The 21,633-nt window shown below is 38.1% G+C and overlaps 1 protein-coding gene across 9 annotated transcripts in view; it reads left to right on the top strand.

The window, feature by feature from the left end:
• The window catches only part of LOC139464912 (histone deacetylase 4-like), a 155,497-nt gene that overhangs the window by 27,277 nt on the left and 106,587 nt on the right, over positions 1–21,633 (top strand). For 8 of the 9 annotated variants that reach the window (XM_071246508.1, XM_071246512.1, XM_071246509.1 and 5 more), the window contains exon 3: positions 1,313–1,366. In XM_071246508.1, coding sequence (XP_071102609.1) covers positions 1,313–1,366 — 54 coding nt within the window. Of the gene's footprint in view, positions 1–1,312; positions 1,367–9,583; positions 9,712–21,633 lie in introns of those variants that run through there. The other variant, XM_071246513.1, reaches the window with a different exon arrangement.

The raw sequence follows: 21,633 nt of genomic DNA, 5'->3' as shown, positions 1-21,633 counted from the left end.
CAGGGTTTAGTGCAGGTTTACCGCATGGCAAACCCTGGAGGTATATAGGATGTGACTTACAAGTTGTGGTGGCGCAGTCGGGTAGCCTAGTGGTTAAAGCGTTCGCTCGTCACGCCGAAGACCCGGGTTCGATTCCCGACGTGGGTACAATGTGTGAAGCCCATTTCTTGTGTCCCCCGCCGTGATATTGCTGGGATATTGCTAAAAGCGGCGTTAAACCATACTCACTCACTCACTACAAGTTGTGGTATAACTGATATACTGTCCAAAGCTGGGTTAATATTGTATTTTAGATAACTTTGTTCAAGGAAAAAGATTTTAATCAACACGACTGGTCTTCAAAAGTTGGGAATCAAGTAACCTGTGTCTGTATCAGGAATATTAATCACTTCTTGCAGTTAGGTATAATTTGTGTACATTCACAGTTTGTGAATACAGACCACATTTATATATATTAAGATCTTCGGAACTGCAATTATTGATAAATGCCCGAAGACAATATGGTATTGCTCGTTGTAATCGACGCTGTATGCTGGAAATAACTAAAGATGAATATCACTTTGTATTGGATTACCCATATTTCACTGCCTCTAGATAAAAATATATAGATTAGGTTAAAAAACAAAAGGTCTTGGTTCTCAGGCTCCGCCCACATCCTCAAAAAGTTCACAGCATGTTTTGTTTTTATTTCCATATTTAAAAAACAACCCAGATCCTTAAATATACCAAATCCAAAGGTGGTCAAATACTGTATTTCAGTATTTTACACATCAAGGAATACATATGTGTAGGGATCCCTTTCCAGGTTGATTGTACACAGCTGTTTAGTTACATTCTTGTTTGAACAACTAAAGAGAAAGAAAGGAAAAGATACCGCCCGCCCTCACTATGTGTTCAAAAGCACGGGTGGCACGGGTGTCCCGAAGTGGTAAACGTCTGAGACCTGCATCACTTCGAGCTTTCCTCCCACATTAAGCTGACACGCCGTGATATGACTGGAATATTGTTAAAAGCGGCGTTAAACCCAACTCACTCACTCACTCACTCACTCACTCACTCACTCACTCACTCACAAGCCTAAAACCTGACTCACTCACTCACTCAACTCACATGCCTAAAACCTGACTGACTGACTGACTGACTGACTCACTCATTCACAAGCCTAAAACCTGACTGACTGACTGACTGACTGACTGACTCACTCACTGACTCACTCACTGACTCACTCACTCACTCACTCACTCACTCACTCACTCACTCACTAAGAAGCCTAAGACCTGACTGACTGACTCACTGGGTTGTTGTGTTGTAGTTGGAGACCGGCACTACAAGGGGAGTGTGGACTCGGGCTTCCAGGAACCCATAGGTAAGTGTTGTTCTTGTCAGTGTACTGTAGCATGCTGGTCCGCTAGCCCCAGACTACTAAGTTGTGCCGAGGTCAAGGAAATATCCATGGATGGTATAATCATTGAGTAGAAGCATTTCAGGGCTATTATTCTGAACCAGTTCTCATTTCTTCAAAGTGATGGAGGGAGGATGCAAAAAGGAAGGTGAGGTGTATGGGGTTCAAACTCTACTGTGTAAATATAAATAAATATATTATGTAATTATGGACCCCAATAACGCGAAAATATTCCCTGATTCAATATAGTCAGACTACTGTAGTGATTCTTACTTTCTTGTGGTCGTCATGCTACAACTGTAGAAAGTTAGTATACATAGTACGAAAAGTTTTGGGTCGGTACAAAGGTGCCTTCAAGCACTGGGGCCATGTGGTCGACTTCAGAATTGTTGATGACATCTGTGTGTGTAGTTATATAGGGTTATCAGATGCTTGTACAGTTATTCAGTGTGTGTACAGTTATACAATGTATACAGTTATACGTTATACGTTATATGTAGGGTTATCAGATGTATGTAGTTATACAATGTGTGTAAAGTTATATAATGTGTACAGTTATAAATTTAGTACAGTTATACATTTAGTACAGTTATACATTATGTGTAGGTTTATCAGATGTATGTACAGTTATACATTGTGTGTACAGTTATATAATATGTACAGTTATACAATGTATATAGTTATACATTTAGTACAGTTATACATTATATGTAGGATTATGAGATGTATGTACAGTTATGCAATGTGTACAGTTATAGAATGTATACAGTTATACATTAAACATAGGGTTATCAGATGTATGTACAGTTATACATTGTGTGTACAGTTATATAATATGTACAGTTATACAATGTGTACAGTTATACATTTAGTACAGTTATACATTATATGTAGGATTATGTGATGTATGTACAGTTATGCAATGTGTACAGTTATAGAATGTATACATTAAACGTAGGGTTATCAGATGTATGTACAGTTATACATTAGTTATACATTGTGTACAGTTGTACAATGTGTAGTTATACAATGTGTACAATTATACAATAAGTAAGTTATGCATTGTTTACCATTGTGCAAAGTGTAGTTATTCATTGTGTACACTTGTACAATGTGTAGTTATACAATGTGTACAGTTGTACAATTTGTAGTTATACAATGTGTACAGTTGTACAGTGTGTTTACAGTTATACATCGTGTACAGTTATGCATTGTGTGTACAGTTATACAATGTGTACAATTATACAATGTGTACAGTTATACAATGTGTGAACAGTTATACATTGTGTGTATAGTTATATATTGTAGGGTTAATGTTATATATTGTAGGGTTATCATATGAGTAGTCAATCAATGTGTACAGTTATATATTGTGTGTACAGTTATACACTGTGTGTACAGTAATGTGAGTAGGGGTTAGAGATGTGTGTTCACTTAGTTAGTCAGTGTGTGTGTCATGTGTTCATCAAGGGCCTGCTTCAGATATATCGTCTGAATGAGTACACTACCAACAGCACCAGAATATTTCATCCTGCTGTAACCAGCAGTCGTGATACTTATTGCATGCGAGATTCAATTACAGCATCTATCTACAGCCCCGTCTGAGTTTCTTTTATCTGTATTGTCTGGCTCACTTTGCTGGTAGGATTAGTGGTCTGGGCCCGACTTCCCTAAATACAGGCCCTAAGTAGGTATTGTGAATCATCACATGGATTGTCTATAATGTTCTATAATGTTGATATTATTTTGTATCCAGGTTGCAGGGCATATCAGCCTGTACTTTCTTACATTCAGTTGGTGCAAAATATTAATTTTCACAGGGAAATGCTTGATTAAGAATCCACTGAGGTGATGTTGTCATTTTGTAGCCTGATGCTGGGCCTGTCTACTTTGGGTCATGGCCCTTAACATGTACAAAGTATCCTCCGATTGACAGACTGGAGTTTGTTTGCTCATCCCATTTCAAAAGGGTTTGGTATACAGGTTCAGGGCCTGTTGACCACAAATCTTAGCCCTGAATGAACATCAGGTATCATGAATTGGACATACTGATTATTTATGATGAATTTGGCTGCTGATATTCCATCCATGAGTGACTAGGGGCGGTCGGGTAGCCTAGTGGTTAAAGCATTCGCTTGTCATGCCGAAGACCAAGGTTCGAATCCCGACATGGGTACGATGTGTGAAGCCCATTTCTGGTGTCCCCCGCCAAGATATTGCTGGAATATTGCTAAAAGCGGCGTAAAACCAAACTCACTCACTCACTCATGAGTGACTATACACTGGTGGTTTCCATACAGCTAATCACTTCATGGGTAGTCAGGTAGCCGAGTGGTTAAAGCATTCGCTTGTCATGCTGAAGACCAAGGTTCGAATCCCGACATGGGTACAATGTGTGAAGCCCATTTCTGGTGTCCCCTGCCGTGATATTGCTGGCGTAAAATCAAACTCACTCACCCACTAATCACTTCACATGTTTAGAACATTTAAAGACCATATACCAGTATATACTCCCTGGTAGTTTTATGGAATAGGAAAGGGAACATTATCAGTGCATGTGCACCTATTTCCGACCACTGAGTTACTGTGCACTTTAATCATCACCATCATCATCAACGTGCCTTCAGGATGTTATTGGTATGGACTTTCTCGTGCGATCAGTGTTAATATTATTAACACCAGTTATCTTTCTGAATATTCACAGCAATAGCTATAGCTAGCGGACTGATTATTCAATGATTGTAATCATTATATTTTTCCTCATGAAATATTTATGTTACATGATGTAAGTGAAGCATTTAGTCTATCATCAGCTTGCTTGAACATATAAATATGAAGCCCGGTTTACGTAGATGATGCCTGAGCTTATATAAATGACTACTTCCAGGTGAGAAACGTGGTGTTTACAAATATTCCTGTGAGTTGATAGACATGTTTAAAATCACAATATCACTGATTCATGTGAGCATTCACAGAGACTGATATTTAGTAAGCAAATGTCACTCTACTTCCCAGATTTGAATAATGCATTTCCTAATTCCTCATGCTATTATGATTTTGCGTAACATCATAACTTTGCAAAGATAACTTGTGTGTTACTGATCATTCTGATCAAGTCTGAACTTAAGAAAATAACTATTTTGGAATCCATTTTTTTTGACAAAATCATGCTCTTTATCAATTTTCCTGCCATATGCGCTTTGCTGCAATTCTGGGCCATTTCCCAAAGCATTCTTAGCACTAAGGTGATGGTGACTCTCATACTTTAACATAGAATTATTATAGTCGTAGCACTAAGATCACTTTATGGAAGAGGGCCCTGGGTTTTCAAACCTTGAATCATCTTCCTGAGGCAAGGGAGTTAACTGACCATAAAAATCCAGTTTTCACCCTTTGCCGAACAAGGCTGGAATTATGAAGTTATGTTTTGGCTGATTTGTTTTTACATTTATTTTCCATTTTTATGGATGAATATGTTGTTTTTATTATGACGATTATCTTGGTAGTATGTATGGCACATTATTTTGCTGCATTTAAAAACCCCAACAGGACATGTTTTGAGTCAACTGGTGTTGCCTTAACAAGTTAATACTGTTAAGAACTTCGCTTGGTCAATATGTGCAGTCATTTTTTGTATGTGTGTTTGAAGATGTGGTGGTAATTAGTCCCACTTCACATCTGTTTTACATCAACAGGAATCCAGTTGTGTGTCAAGAGGCACTGTCCATGAGACAGGGATATTTCACGTCATAGGCGACTCTGCTTGTCGTAAGAGCCGACTATTGGGATTGGGTGGTCAGGCTTGCTGACTTGGTTGTTGCATGTCATTGATCCCAATTGCGTGGATCGATGCTCTTGATGTCAATCACTGGATTGCTTTGTCCAGACTCGATTATTTACAGCCCGCCGTCATATAGCTGGGATATTTCTGAGTGTGGCGTTAAACAAAAAACAAATCACAATTATACCGTGTTACAGTGTTCAAGATTTGGTTATAGTAGGCATTTGTTTATGTACAAATGGGGGACACGGTGGGGGTTGGGGCTCAGCCGTGTAAGGGACAGCAATTTGCTGAGCAAGTTGCATCCCTTGGGGTCACCAGAAACCTTTAGTTGTGGGTTCGATTCCCAATTTACCTTGATTGTGTTCTTAGCTGCCTGCCTCAGCACCATGCATATGCTCGCGGATTACAGGGGCAGTCAGGTAGCCTAGTGGTTAAAGCGTTCGCTCGTCCCGCCGAAGACCCGGGTTCGATTCCCGACATGGGTACAATGTGTGAAGCCCATTTCTGGTGTCCCCCGCCGTGATATTGCTGGAATATTGCTAAAAGCGGTGTAAAACCATACTCACTCACTCAGTCGCGGATTACACCAAAGTGGTAAATGTCTGAGATTTGTGTCACTTCGGGCTTTCCTCCCACACTAAGATGACTTGTTGTGATATGCTCAAATCTGTGGGTGTCACGGGTGGCCCAGTCGCCTAACATGCAGCGATTCGCTGTGCAGAGTTGCGTCCCTTGGCACGCCAGAAACCTATAATTGTGGGTTCGAATCCTGGTTCGCCCCGATTATGTTTCTAGGTTTGTCAGCACCATACCCATGCTCGTGGGTTTCCTGAAAATATTTATTATTCCAGAGCTCCAGATAAGCTGCGTATCTGCGTGAAATACACATCAGAAATGCAGAAATACGCAGTAAAATCAAATCCAAGCATATCAATTACGCAATGAACATTACAGATACGCTACAAAAATAAAACTTGTGCGTATCATCAAAATATTGTGAAGTAACCCTGCGTATTCGATTAGCAAATCAGCAACTTATTTTGAAATTATAAAGAGGCATTCCGTCAACCTTGCCAAACTCCACGATGACAGTTACATCATGATCATTTGCCATCACACTTTCTTGTGGAAGTATTGTGGTTTTTTGAGTCCTATAAAGCTCTCAAACCCACACGACACCAGTTTGCAGGGACTAGATGAATAGTGTTTTTAAATATTTAACTTAAATACCCATATGTGTAAAAACTAGTGGGTAACAGAAATTTGAATACCCAGATAGAATTACTGATACCCAATGATTTTAAAATGCATGGGTAAAATACCCACAACACCAAAAGCTTATCTGGAGCTCTGATTATTCCCAACAATCAGGACCAGCGTGTTGTAACTCAGGCCTAATGTTGTACTTGTTTAGTTTCTGGAAATGAAAATGGCCCTCAGTGTGGATTGGGAAGGTCAGCCGTCGTGTTGGGTTGAATATAGATATATTTAGGTATGCGTAACAAGCATTGAGCTGTAAACAAGTCTTTAGAACTTCTATAATGTCATCTTAACTAGATTGGTAAGTTGAAATACCATTCCTTAATGCAAAAATGGTTTTAATGGCATCAGTTGCCATGGTTTCAGAAGTGAATGGAACCATCCTGATATTGATTATTTCAATGATTAGTCTTATTTGACATGTGTAGCATTTACATCTCAGTTTAAACGGGGACCGTATAAACAAATTTAATTTAATTTTCAAATTTTTGACATCCATGTTTATCCTTGTTCAGTGTTGAAAACGTTGCAGCTATGTGAGGCTAAACTAAAATATGTATATTATGATAGCTGGAATATTGAGACTTATGTACTATGTAAGGAATGCATATCATTCGATGAAATGAAAATGATAGACTATCCTGCAAAGCAGTATCAGTCGCAGAGGTAGTGTCTGGAAATTTGCTACAACACATTTGGAGAGAGGGGATGGGGGGGATGGTTTTTTTCATGGATATTTACAGGAAAAATCTTAAAAAAAACCCAAACTAATAGGTTTTTTTAAACTGACATGATATTTATATCGAAGTGTCTCAGACATGTACATAAATTTTCGTTTGCGGAATTGAAGCAAGCTCAATCCTAAAATAGGAACCAAAACTGGGTCAAACTATTTGAAAATGAAGAATGGTGTTCAATGCTATGAACTACATGATTCATGAAAATAACTCATTATTTTTCACACCCATGAAGATCTGGGTTAGAAAAGGTCTTAAGCAAACCATGCTTGCGCGTTATAGGTGATTATGCTTGTCCTAAGAGGCGACTAACATTATTTTTTAAATGTTCTGCCTACTTCTGAATGAAGAGGTGATATATTGTCCATAACAATATGAAGGTAATGGAGGACTGACACTCAGAAGAGTGGGCGAAGTAATGACAGATTTAAGGAGGTAGTTATTCAGAAAATAACGTACAGCTGCTCAGGCATATTCTGTTGACAACATTCAAAAGGTTGTAGTCGAGTAGCCAAGTAGTTAAAGCGTTCGCTCGTCACTCGGAAGACCTGGGTTTGATTCCCGACATGGATGAAGCCCCTTTCTGGCGTCCCCTGCCGTGATATTGCTGGCATATTGCCAAAAGTGGCATAAAACCATACTCACTCACTCATGAATAAAGTGGTGGTGGACCAGTCATGTTAGGCGTCGAAATTTGATGTGCAGATTTGCATCCCTTGGGTCCACCAGAAACCTATGGTTGTGGGTTCGAATCCCAGTTCACCCCGATTATGTTTCCAGGTTTGTCAGCACCATACCCATGCTTGTTGGTTTCACCAAAGTGGTAAACATCTGAGACCTGCATCACTTCGGGATTTCCTCCCACATTAAGCTGACATGCCATGATATAACTGGAATACTGTTCAAAGCAGCGTTAAAACCCAACTCGCTCATTCACTCACTTTAATGTTTCAAAAATAACATAAGGATTTTGATCTCTTAGGTAAACTGAATGAATTCAGCCAGTGTCTGTTTGCAATTGAGTCCAATTCTCCACACATGATGAACCAGGGATTTGATAGGCATTTCGTAAATGCCTTGATGTGATATGATAAACAAAATATCTCACATTTGTGCTATATGTCAGCGACAGATTATGGACTGTAATGAGTCTGACCCAGTCCTCTGACCTTGATAATGTTATTGTCTATCTCGTTAAATACATTAACTTTCCTACGCTCATGTCTTGTTTCCATGATTTAGAAACCAACCACAACATTTATGTGAATGTCATGCTTGTGATTTTCCAAAACGAATTACCCATCGAGTCTAATGCTTGCTGACAGTGTGATGTTGGTATCAAATTGGTCATCTGTTATGGAACATAGAGTTTGTGTAGAGATCTGGTCAGGTGATTGCATTCAGATTGGGAAGCAAGTCTGTGATCTGTCTGTTTCTGAATCTATGTGTCTATGATGTTGATCTCAAGCACATCTTTTATGTATTATGTATTCAGTGTTTATGATTTTTATTGACATCGGAGAGTATTTATCATCATCATCACCATCATCATCATCATCATCATCATCATTAGAAGTAGAAGTAGTAGTAGTAGTAGTGTGTGGCAACAATTTGGTAAACCAGTTGAAGTGAATTAAAAGTCTTAATTGTTAACTAGTGATATTTTCATAAAAGTTTGAGTTCATCAATTGTTCAAATGCGGTCTGGTCTGGTACACACACATTTATAAATTGTTTTTCTTCTTCAAATTATCTAACTTTATGAATCTTTCATCATTTGACGATTTTTGAATAATGTTATTGAAAATAGACTTTGCAAACCAATTCTGTGTGAAATATGAATTATTTAACCAATGAATTATTTAACCAATATCCCTATCTTGCTTTAAGAGGGTTATTCTTAGATAGCCACAGATCAGAAGATATGTGATAGGCTTGCACTGAAGGCTAAGGTTGCAAATTTAGAATCGTTTCAGATAACACTTTGATAAGCACTTTTAATAGTTTATCGTTGGATATGGATAGCATGGATAGTATGTCATATGCTATGTACTGTTATGTCAATGAACAGATGTGCGAGCATTATGCAACATTCTGTGCACTGATATGAATTGCATCTTGCAACTCCAGGACAGTTTGTTGATGTCATAATAACCATGTCGTGATAAACTTCACCTGTGTCGCAAACAATATTCACGCCTCCGATAAAAACAATTTTACCAGTATTGACTTAGCCTTCAATATGGTCTAGTCCACAACTTGACATCCCCCTGGGAATAATAGACCGTGCTAAACTTGTGGCAATATAGTACTTTCTATAAATAGACTGAGCCGCTGTGGGGTCAGGCTAGCAATATAGTAGAAGGAAGCATGTCTTGAGATCCCCACCAGAGATTACACATGTATTGCTGGATACTCTGCTTGCTTGGGTTGGGAAAAGATTCGTAGGGAAGTTGCAACTCCTCATTGCTAAGGCTTGCCAGGAGTATTTGTGTATGAAATAGTTGTTCACCTCATCTTATCACCGTGGTAAGTACTCATAACTTCATCTGTAAACATTTATTTCTCTGTGAACTATGTGATTGACTTCTCCGAGTCCTCGCGGCAAATAAGCATCTCCTGATTATATAGAATTTCAGGAATATATGGTGGTTATATTTTTCATTGACTTGATTTTCTCCGTCTTAAGATATAATATTCCAACTCTATCTGGATGATTCTAATACTGATATTTGTGATGTCATGGTTCCACAATTAGGATAATACAGAATTTTGGAAAACAATTTCTATGAAATCAACACCATTTTTGAGAAATACCAATCTATTTTTAGACATTTCACTGCTGGATCATTCAAGGCTTGACATGCCTGTTTTTATGTGCATAATTTTCTCATGGGAATGGTAACTGTTCAGTGTTTAGTGTTTGAAATATATAACTGAGTTCATGGTTAAACCATGTGTATATTTCTTTAAATCTTCCACTGTCTTATGAATCCATACCTCATATATGACACCAGGATCTGTAATTTTATGGGCACAAGTAATCTTTTTGTAACCAGATGAATACTTGAACATTCATGTCCTGTATCACCAAGAAAATCTAAAAACCTGATTATTTTTTGTATGTGTTTTATGTCAATTTTATTTTAAAATGATGAATCTGAATTAATGAATGAATACTTAATGTCGCTGGAGAGTTTGATTGATTTCATTAATATCCAATTTCTTAAGGAGAGACAACACTTAACATCTGATATGAGGACCAGGTCGGCTGTTAGCTGTACGTTGCAATAAAATCTATATTGATGTCCAGGCTAGCTATTCTCAGTGCCGGGCTCACTTTCCATGTATTTATCAAGCTCCGTTGTTTACTTAACAAACTTATTTTGGAACAACATAAAAACGGATAAAACATCGGAATTTCTTTTGTCTCTACGGCTTCTCATGTTTGACTCATAGTGGAGTATGCTGCTCACAATGTGCTCTGTTTGCTGAGGGAAAGAAATATCCGGGAATAATTTCACAAGACAGTACAAAAGATGGGCGCCAGACCAGCTGAAATTATGATTTTCTCCTGGAATATTATTAGGTGTATATATAACAGATTTATCTCAGATTTCAAATGAAGTGCCTTTAGCAGGCAAGTTGGAAAAAAAGGTTAATTTGTCCCCAAAATGGACTGTCATACAGTAGTTGTTTTCTTAAATTTTCAATTGTATTTTGACACTGCATTCATGCATTTATACAATACTAGGGAGTTACGACTTTTCCTTTTATTGTTCATTAATTGTTTTCGGTGAAATACAAGTTACCTGGAAGCCAGAACAATAGTTATGACTGTAATAACAATATTTGGGACATTTTAATTCCAGTTAGGGAATTTTTAATAATATTTTGCTGCAGACTTGGGACGAATATTGGCCTCTTGGCATGTCTGCATTAATCCCTGTATATTTCCAAGATAATGGTACCATCTCAAAATAGTTGCAGATTCAGTGTTTTAGGAAGTATTGATAGTAATGTTAGTTTCCCAAATAGCATACAATAGAATGATCACATCATAAGTTTTGTTTGTTGGTTGGTTTGTTTAACGCCGCACGATGCAATATTCAAGTTTTATGAATTTGGTCTGTAAATAATCGAATCTGGACCAGACAATCCAGTGATTGACATCATGAGCATCGATCCACGCAATTGGGATACGATGACATGCATCAACCAAGTCATCGAGCCTGACCACCCGACCCGTTAGTCGCCTCTTACGACAAGCATACTCGCCTTTTACGGCAAGCATGGGTTGCTGAAGACCTATTTTACCCCGGAATCTTCACGGGGCATATAGTTGAATGAAGTTTTCGTGTTCAGAGATTGATTTCATGGTGATCATCACTATGTCAAAATAGACTGCATCACGTCTTCACTAGCAGTTGTTCCATGCATATAATTGCCAAATGTATGAATAACATTTAAGTGAGACAACACGCTTGGTAGTCATGTTGGAAGCCGAGAGGCTTCAGCGGTTTGACTGTGTGCATGGTCGTGTCCGAACTAGGTTGCATTATGTTTGAAGTGTTTGCATGGTTGAACAATTAGATGTCCTTCATTACTGGGTTTCAAAATAAGGGCTTGTTCACAGTACTGATGGGTATCGGCCCGAAGTTTTTATTGCAATGTATTGCAATAATGATACGAACCACAATATATTGCATTCTTTCATCTGTAATTTGTTATGAACCTGAATAGAAAATGACCCCTGCATGTTTTTGACAACTTTGTTATCAATGGGATGTTGCTATGGCTACAAGGATGCGTAAAAGTCATATTATGTACAGGAAAATGTCATGAATAGTTTACTTTTTCCGACCACGGGAAAAAGTCGCTAATTTCTTAATTTCCATGTGAGTTGTCACTGTTGTAAAATCTTCCAACAACATTATATGCAGAATTTTGAAAAACACAATGTACCTGTATTTTCCAAGTGTATTTTGGTATGAATTCATTAGTATTTCATATTGCGGTATACCAGTATTCTGGTAATATCGCACACTTCTAGTTGACAGTATTAACTCTTTACAAAGAATACAACATAAAAAGCCAGATTTCAAAGACATCCAACGGGAGCTTTCCGACTATTACAACTTAACTAAATATGCAGCAACTTTGAATTCGAATCTTAGCATGTTTACTAAGTTTTGGTCAAGCTGTCATTTACTATTTTAGAAAATGTAGTGACAAGTCTAATATGTATGCGCAACTTATGTAAAATGCAACAAAAATAATAAATTATAAAAAAAAAATTAAAAAATTATTTTTTATGTTAAGTGTAAAATTAGTTGGTCATTAGTTTGTAGTGGGTACTCGCAGCCATTGATGAAAGACTGTGTTGAAAAATTGATTTAGTAAAATAGACTAACTGACTGTCCATTTGGAACCATTAATTTTATTTCAATACTTTGCGGTTATGTCCAAATTGTAGACATTTTTAAATGCATATATTTAGAAGAAAACTCCTTCATAATTATTTGTTATGGAGTCATCACAGCCTTTGAAATCACGCTTGTCCGTAGCCTGAGACAACTAAATTATACTGAGGACAAGTAAAAATCCACTGATGGCAGGTTTTTAGGCCTATGATTTTGAACCAGTTCTGCACAGACCCGTGAAGATTCCAGGGAAGAATAGGTCTTCAGCAACCCATGCTTGCCGTAAAAGATGACTATGCTTGTCGTAAAAGGCGACTAACAGGATTGGGTGGTCAGGCTTGCTGACTTGGTTGGTGCATGTCATCGATCCCAATTGAGTGGATCGATGCTCATGATATAAATCACTGGATTGTCTGGTCCAGACTCGATTATTTACAGACCGCCGTCATATAGCTGGAATATTGCTGAGTGCGGCGTTAAACAACAAACAAACAACCAAATATCTGTTTCAGTGTTTGAACTGAATAAAACTGACATCATATGTAAACATGGTAAACGTTTTGTCTCATTCAAGCAGAACTAGCTACAGACTCTGGTGTCTAGGGAAATAAGGTTACCATTAATCCTGTGAACAAGTCTTGTACAAAACTTAAATTTCTGTGGCTACTTCCTACACTTTGCTGTTCAGTGCTGTATGTTATTGACTGGAAGTCTACTACAATCCCACACAGGGAGTCTCTCGGTTATCTGTTCCTAATTATCACATTGCAGCTCATGTGTCCTTAGAAACAGTAGTCGTCTAAGGCGCCACGATTCGCTGTGCAGAGTTGCATCCCTTGGGCAGACCAGACACCTATGATTGTGGGCTCGAATCCCGGTTCGCCCCGATTATGTTTCTAGGTTTGTCAGCACCATACCCGTGCTCGTGGGTTTCACCGAAGTTGTAAACGTCTGAGACCTGCATCACTTGGGGCTTTCCTCCCACATTAAGCTGATATGCCGCGATGTAACTGGAATACTGTTAAAAGTGGCGTTAAACCCAACTCACTCACTCACTTAGAAACAGTAAGTGTGGATACAGCTTTTTGAAAACATGTCGTCTGGCAAATCACGTTCAGTTGTCCCTTTCCTTTTGTTTAAAATAGTCAGTAATGTCATACTTTTTATTTTATTCACGTGTAAAGTTTCCAACGTATTGATGTTTATCATAAAGGAAGATGTATGCTGGCTGTATGGATGGATGGATGGATGGGTGGATGGATGGATGGGTGGGTGGATGGATGGATGGGTGGGTGGATGGGTGGATGGATGGATGGGTGGGTGGGTGGGTGGGTGGATGGATGGATGGATGGGTGGGTGGGTGGATGGATGGGTGGGTGGGTGGATGGATGGGTGGATGGGTGGGTGGGTGGATGGATGGATATTGTTTTATGATGCAGCAACAATTTTCCAGCTATTCGCGGTGAGAACCAGTTTATAAAATTCCAACATGTGTGTATAAAAAACAACCATGAAGGTGCTGGCTATATGAAACGTATGGATGTTATTTTTACAATATTATTTTGTTAATTTTTAAAGTTGACTTTTATTGAATTGATAGGAACAGATTTATTAATATTGATACTTAATTCATTATTCACTGACACAGAAATATTTACATGTATTGTGATACCATGGAGTGGTTGGACAATGCAATGGCAGAAAATTTAGTTTTAAGCACTTAATAGACGAGTCTAGTTAATATTAGCATTAAATTGATTTATTGTATGTCTACTAGGGCTTGGATGAGTCCAAATTTACCACCCGGCACACGTCCCCCCCTATAACCCGACCCTACCCAGGTACCTGCTGTAAGTCATAAGTTGGGCACAAAATGTTCAATTGGGAATTGTTTTACCGGAGCCCTGGCAAAATGTGTTTAGATACAGTATAAAACGATTTGATTATGCATACACTTAAACTGACTGAAGCTTTGTCTTTACTCGAACATTTGAAAGGAATTTGAGCATAGTCAGAATGAAATGCCAACACTGACTGACTGACTCACTGACTGACTCACTGACTCACTCACACCAACCTTTAATGAAATGTAACTCCATATCAAGTCTTAACATAAATATGTTGTGTTATACATTGTGTAATGCACACTATGTGATATGCATCAAATAAATGATTAATTTTTAATACATCGTATGATGTATCGCAATGCATCCCTGATCAAGATATTTTGGTTCCACACAATGTTCCTGTCTGCACCTGGGCATAGCAGTATTTGAGGTCTGATGTATCAGTGTGTTTTTAGCGTTTTCTTCTATGTAGCGTGTTGACTGAAGTGTTTTCAGTGTAGGGTAACTTGTCCAAGATAAGACATTTGGCTGTCACACACATGGCCTGGGTTAGATTCCCCTCTGTGAAGGAGGTGGTTAACACCCTGTATACATGCACTGCTTGAATATTGCTCCATAATTGACTAATAATAACAGCACTCATTCACAAACCATAAAGGATTGTTATAATGTGTTGGGGAGTGAGTCCGTGGTCCAGTAGACAGAGCATCTGTCTGGAGAGTGGATGACTGTGACTAGATCCCGTCTGCGTTTACCCCTCGATATTAAGGGGATAATAAACTCACAGACGCATATAGATACACAGACAGACACAGACACACACACACAGACACACACACACACACACACACACACACACACACACACACACACACACACACACACACACACACACACACACACACACACACACGCTCGCGCACACACGCTCACACACGCACGCACGCACGCACACACACACACGCTCGCACACACACACCTAGTGATGATTTGTAATGTCAGAAATTTATAAAGCACACAATAAAACCATCCTATAACAGTTTCTCAGTAGAAGACCTAACCTGATGAATACATCAAGTGTTTTAAGTGCAACATCTCTGTCTGTAAGCCCCTATTTAAACAGTTATGCTGTTTTGTTGCATTGTTGCAATGTCAGTTTGTTATTTTAGTATGTTCTTGAAAACCCTTGTGCAGTAGCCTTTATGATCTCACCTTGCAAATATTTTGGGGAATTTCAGGTGAGCTACAGGTCATTGTGTGGTTCTATTCTTGCCTCCATTTTACAATATCAACTGCATCAGAACCTCATAATTTGTTGGTAAGAAGGTAGTTTTTTTTAGACTCTCTTTATTTCTAAGGTAGCTAAGCCGTTGAGAATGAGGTTTGTTCAAACAAACATGGGATCTGGTGTTGACACTATCCCGCTATAGAGTCTGAGCCGAAACTTCACAAGACCTCAGTCGATTGATAGTTTATTTATAGACAATCGGGGGATACTTTTGTTTACATTCAGTGGAGGTTTTGACCTAGTATTAAAGTTGACACAGGGGGCGAAACTATCAAACAAGACCATTTCGTGACTGGAGACATTGCTGCTGTACATCACTTGAGCTAATGCTAATATCATCGTCTCTGCCATTTTGTAATTGAATATATTCATGGATCGCCAGCAGCATGTGGAGAAACATGAATCAAACATGGAGTTATTATTATTTAGCTTAAACTCTGTGACTATTTGAAGTTTTGACACAAATATGTGTAGTTTGAGAGAAAGAGAAGTGTTTAAAAATGAAGCGTTAACAGGGAATAAAATTTAGAATTTGAGATTGTGCTGTTTGTAAGGGAGTGAGTGAGTGACAGGTAGTGTCACAGAATCTTACCTCACACATGAATGTCGCATTCTGATTGGCTAAAACCATTCTTTTATTTTCAATGTACCAAGCTAACATGTAAAGTACATTTTTTAAGTCAACCGTAATTTTGCATTTCAAATTCGTAATGAAACGCCATTCTCCGGATATTTACGATATTTTCAGAATGAGATAGATCTAGGGAGTATAATTCTTAATGTTTGTTTTCTGACGTCTGCTGCTTTGATAAATGAGTAAGTGCTATACAGGGTGGTCACAGGCGGCCCAGGTGGCCATGGCAAATAGTAATGTTAATGACATTTTAAGACCTTTAGAAATCCTTAAGTCTGTTGCATTCCAAACCAATATATATACTACTAAAAAAGTTCTTACATATTGCTATAGTTGATCTCTCATGCTATGACAGATTAATTATAATAATAGGAAGGAATCAGCTTGTCCTTAACTTTCTTGAGTAGCGTATTACCTGTCTCAGAAAATAATAATAATAATAACAATAATACGTGCATTTATATTGCACCAGATTCCATTCACCAAGTGGACGCTCATAGCGCTACACTATTATTACCCCGGTCAATAGATCAGTGAGCACTCGATTTTCATTCTCAGCTCCCTGGGGAGTAAACAAGTACATGATCCAAACCGTTTTCTTTACGTTAATGTACTTTAATTTGAGACAAACATCAATATAAATGAAATGCTTCAAGTAATGACATGTTTAGAATTTTGTAATTTAAAACTTGATGTTTTTTAGGCCTTGGGCAGTTTCTTTATTAATATGATATAAAGTTTCATCCAAATATATCTCTGCTTTATTGCTTACTGTGTCTATCAAAGGTGCAGTGTCACATTTTGTTGGCATTTAGAAATGCAGTGCTACCTTTTTTTCAATGGATTGCTTGTGAGTCTACCAGTGTTGATGGTATTGCTCAGTTTGTTCTGATTTGTGTGACTAAGTCTTACCCGGAATCCCCATGGGGGTATGCAATGGCAGCAAAAGACTATCAGCTGTGACATGGATTGTTGCTCGCTCCGTTGATCACTACAACTGCAAGGCAGAAGTAATTTAGTTGTAATGGTGGTGTGACTATTTGAAGATTTGACACTAATATGTGTTGTTTTAGAGAAAGAGAAGTGTCTAAAAATGAAGCGTTAACAGGGAATAAAATTTGAGATTTTGAGAATTTGAGATTGTCGACCTTGTGCTGTTTGTAAGGGATTGAATGACAGGTAAAATGTCACAGAATCTTACCTCACACATGAATGTCGCATTCTGATTGGCAAAAACCAATTCTATTATTTTCAATGTACCTAGCTAACATGTAAGGTACATTTCTTAAGTTCCATGCTCGAATTGTCGAAATGTTATCATTATAACATGTCAACCGTAATTTTGCATTTCAAATGCGTAAAGAAACGCCAATTTCCGTATAATTACGATATTTTCAAAATGCGATAGATCTAGGGGGAATAACTCTTAATGTTTGTTTACTCATACCCAGTTTATTTGTTAGAAAGTGGTAAATGAGACCTGAGGAGTTTGAGTGGACCAGCATGATATGACTCAAGTTCTTATCCCCCGCCATGAAATGGGAATGAAATATAGGAACGGCTTTCGTCTGTCCATCTGTCCATCCTTCTGTCGTCTGTCTGCCGCCTGCTTCTCAAAGGGGACAAATTTTCTCCAAAAAAATTTTAAGTCAGAAAAATGAAATTTTATTCACTGTTGTTGCTGGCCATAAACTTGAAAAGTGCTATCGTACATTCATTTAATGGCCCTTGCTCCGTGCTTTTCAATCTGCGTGCAATGGGGACAAGTTTTCTCAGAAACTAATGAAGTTACATTTATGAAAGTTTGCATGCTCATTTAAGAGTACTTGTCAGGATTGTTCGAAAATTGGTCCTGTAAATAATTTGTTTACAGAGTTATGGCCCTTGATCCATGATATTTTACTTAGTGCATAGTGTGTGCAATGGGACACGTTTTCTCAGAAACTACTGAAGTTAATTTATCTAGAAATACTTATCAAGACTGAGTTATTTTTTCCAGAGAAGGGGCCTTTTGTGTGTATTAATTTCACATTTTATCACTTCTTCTGATGACATTTAGCAGCCCAAGTGCCTATCTCTTCTGAGGCTCTATAGGACTCTTTTTTCATAGTTTATATTCACCACTATATAAACAAACAAAATTCTAATATGCCCCATGGTTGGGGCTAGTGATAAGGCTGTTTTCTTCCTCATAGTGACCTGTAATACAACTCATCAAATATATGTTATCCCATCAGAGGAGGAGGACTCAGTCATCATGACTCCCATAACAGAGTGCCCTAGTACTCATCCCCCTGCCGGGTGATTTGGAAGCTATATATAGGACATTGTTTACATTGCAAGCAGAGTATCAAGTTGATGTGGATCCCAGATTAGACTTGCACAAGTCTCTAAGGCAATAATTATTAGCTTAAATCATAACTTCTAGATTAGGTAAATAATGAGAAGAAGTTGTCCCTATAAGAGACTCGAGTCCTTACTGTTCCCATATCTAGACTTGCCTAGGAGGATAGCATTACTATACATCCATGGATTTTTCTTTTAAGTACAGCCTTGTAGCAAGGCTAGACACAGATAAACTTGCCATGCTTTGTGGACAGGATTCTCATGTGTTTTTACACGGTGGACATATTAACTGATGAAATATCAATCTATAACTACATAACATTCTTTACGTGTTTGAGGACCAACACAGTTTGCTGGCTTCATCGTATTAATTGTTTGACCTGTATGTTTGAGTGAAGTAAATAGTGTCAGTTTACATGAAAATACTTGCTGGTTAGCAAGGCACTGTCTTGTCAATAAAAATAATTTCTGTCGGTTGTGAATTCTTGGACATTGCAAGAATGAATACAATGTGTGTTCAGTTTTCATTTAGGAGCTTTTTATTTATGTTTGTATGACAGAAGAATTTGCAGGAATACTGTGGTATGTTTGCAGGGAGCTCATGTCATTGTTAATCGTTTGTTAATCTTGTTCCCAAAATGACATCGTTGTAAAAACTGATATGAAGGTCTTGTTGCTAAAGAAGAAACATGTCTCCGGAATTAGTTACTTCAAATGGGGGACATTTTGGCAAGTGTGTTTGCACCCACAACATTTGATTTGACATTGAGGGAAGAAGCGTACCACAATATCAAGGTTTGTTTTTGAATAAGCCAGGAATAATATGCGTCTATTATTGACGAGTCGGAAACAAACATGCGCCAGTGTCTAGAGGCCATCGTTCGTTATCCCATCACAACACCGGCTTGTAATATTTTTAGAAACATTGGTCACTGATCGATGCAATGTGTGCGTGTAAACACAGCGCTCTACATCGTTGCATCAGTAACGGCTCTGATACAGACTTGCGTGTACAACGTCTAACAAGTAAACGGCCCCGAGGAAGGCATGGCAGAAAACAGTCACGATCACAGCACATGGGCCCATGGGGACTCACGTGGCGATCGTGCTTGTTTGTACTCATACTATTAAAGATATACAAGTCTGTTGTAGTCAGCCCAGCTATGGCAACCAGGCTTGTGGGATACCACTTACCGACAAGCATTGTCTTTGATGCACAGCATTGATCAGCAGGTTTTGATATAAGACACTTCATGCTATTTGGGTATTGGTTTTGAGTCTAAAATCTGTAGCGTACAAATGATCAATTTGTTGTTTGTGTTGAAGTATGTTCTAAGAGATCTTTGATTGGTAAGTGCTGTGTTTGAAATCATGAATTAAAGAAGCATTATCACATCTGATTATTGTATAGGATTAAAGATTATGTTGATCCTGAATTAAAATACTGGAGCAGGAAACCTCATTGGCTCACAACCTACCCTCCCCCACCAACACTACCCCCCTTTAAAGAAAATAATGAGATAAGAGTAGGTGAAACAGGGATTAAAGTTGTATCATTTGTCTGATTTTGACCTCATTTTTACCTGTGTGACTTTCCTCAAATGAAGGGGCTGTGGGGCAGCCTAGTGGTTAAAGCGTTAGCTCGTCAAGCCGAAGACCCGGGTTAGATTCTCCACATGGGTATAATGTATGAAGCCCATTTTTGGTGTCCCCGGCTGTGATATTGCTGGAATATTGCAAACAGCAGCATAAAACCATACTCACACTCCCTTTTATGATGTTTTTTTTTATACTTAATAACCATTATTGCTTCTTCAAAATATGGTGTGCTGAAAATAGACAAGAGGTCTTCAGATCATTTGAAGTGTTTGTTAGTACATGTCACAATAGTTATGTTGTTGTTATAGCTACAGGGAGTTGCCTGGACCTTCTCAGGGGCCGAGATTTGGCCCCAAGCAAATCTCAGTAGATATTCTCCAATGGGATATGATAATTTCTCAGTTTGTGTCAATAAAGTTATAACTACCGTATTTGATGTAATTAGCACGGCAGTATTTACAAAGCATGCTAGGCATAGTATTATTTGTAAGAGACATTTATCGCTAACTGGTACAATACAGACACGGATCGATTTTCTGGGTTCGCAAGACCACAAATTTACGATCTTTTGATTCTGTTTATTAACCAAAATTGCATTCTAATAAGCGCCCCCCTTTTCTAATTTTGAGAGTGTCCTTGGCACTTATTACGTTGACTATGGTAATGTGATGGCTTAGTCAAGGTAGCTTATATTTCACTAATAATACACATACAGGGCTTCAAAGATGAATTTTACATTATTGTATTGAATGCAATGTTAAAAAACATCTGATTTCATGAAAATATGAATTAATTTTTTTATAATTTTTGAATGAAATGTTTCCCTATTTTGTCTGATAAAGGCACTTAGTTTAAGTTTCAAGATAAACCATGTAAGATAAGAGAAGATGAAATGATTAATTGTGTCCTGAATGGATCCGCCTCCACATTTATGATACCAGAATTATCAATACTTGTCATTTACTGTATAAATAGCTTCATCATATCCAGGGGCAGTCGGGTAGCCTAGTGGTTAAAGCGTTCGCTCGTCACGCTGAAGACCCATACTCACTCACTCATCATATCCATGATATTTTCTCGTTCGTCTTCCTGATGTGGATAAGAGATACAAAGGTTGTTACAAAGGCAGTGATTGTTATGACGTCAAATATGTATAATCACTACTGAAGGAGAGGAGACTAATAGACTAACACTTGGTCTATGAAAACATTTTTTAGAAATATTTGTAACTCTTTTTTTGACAAATATAATATATATGTATATAAGTTTCCAGAGTCATGGAGCAGGACTAGAAATGCTTAGGGCACCTACAAC

Source organism: Haliotis cracherodii, unplaced genomic scaffold (assembly GCF_022045235.1).
Source record: "Haliotis cracherodii isolate W230 unplaced genomic scaffold, xgHalCrac1.p SCAF_17, whole genome shotgun sequence".
NCBI classification, from domain to species: domain Eukaryota; kingdom Metazoa; phylum Mollusca; class Gastropoda; order Lepetellida; family Haliotidae; genus Haliotis; species Haliotis cracherodii.
This window is presented reverse-complemented; position numbering and strand designations above follow the sequence as displayed.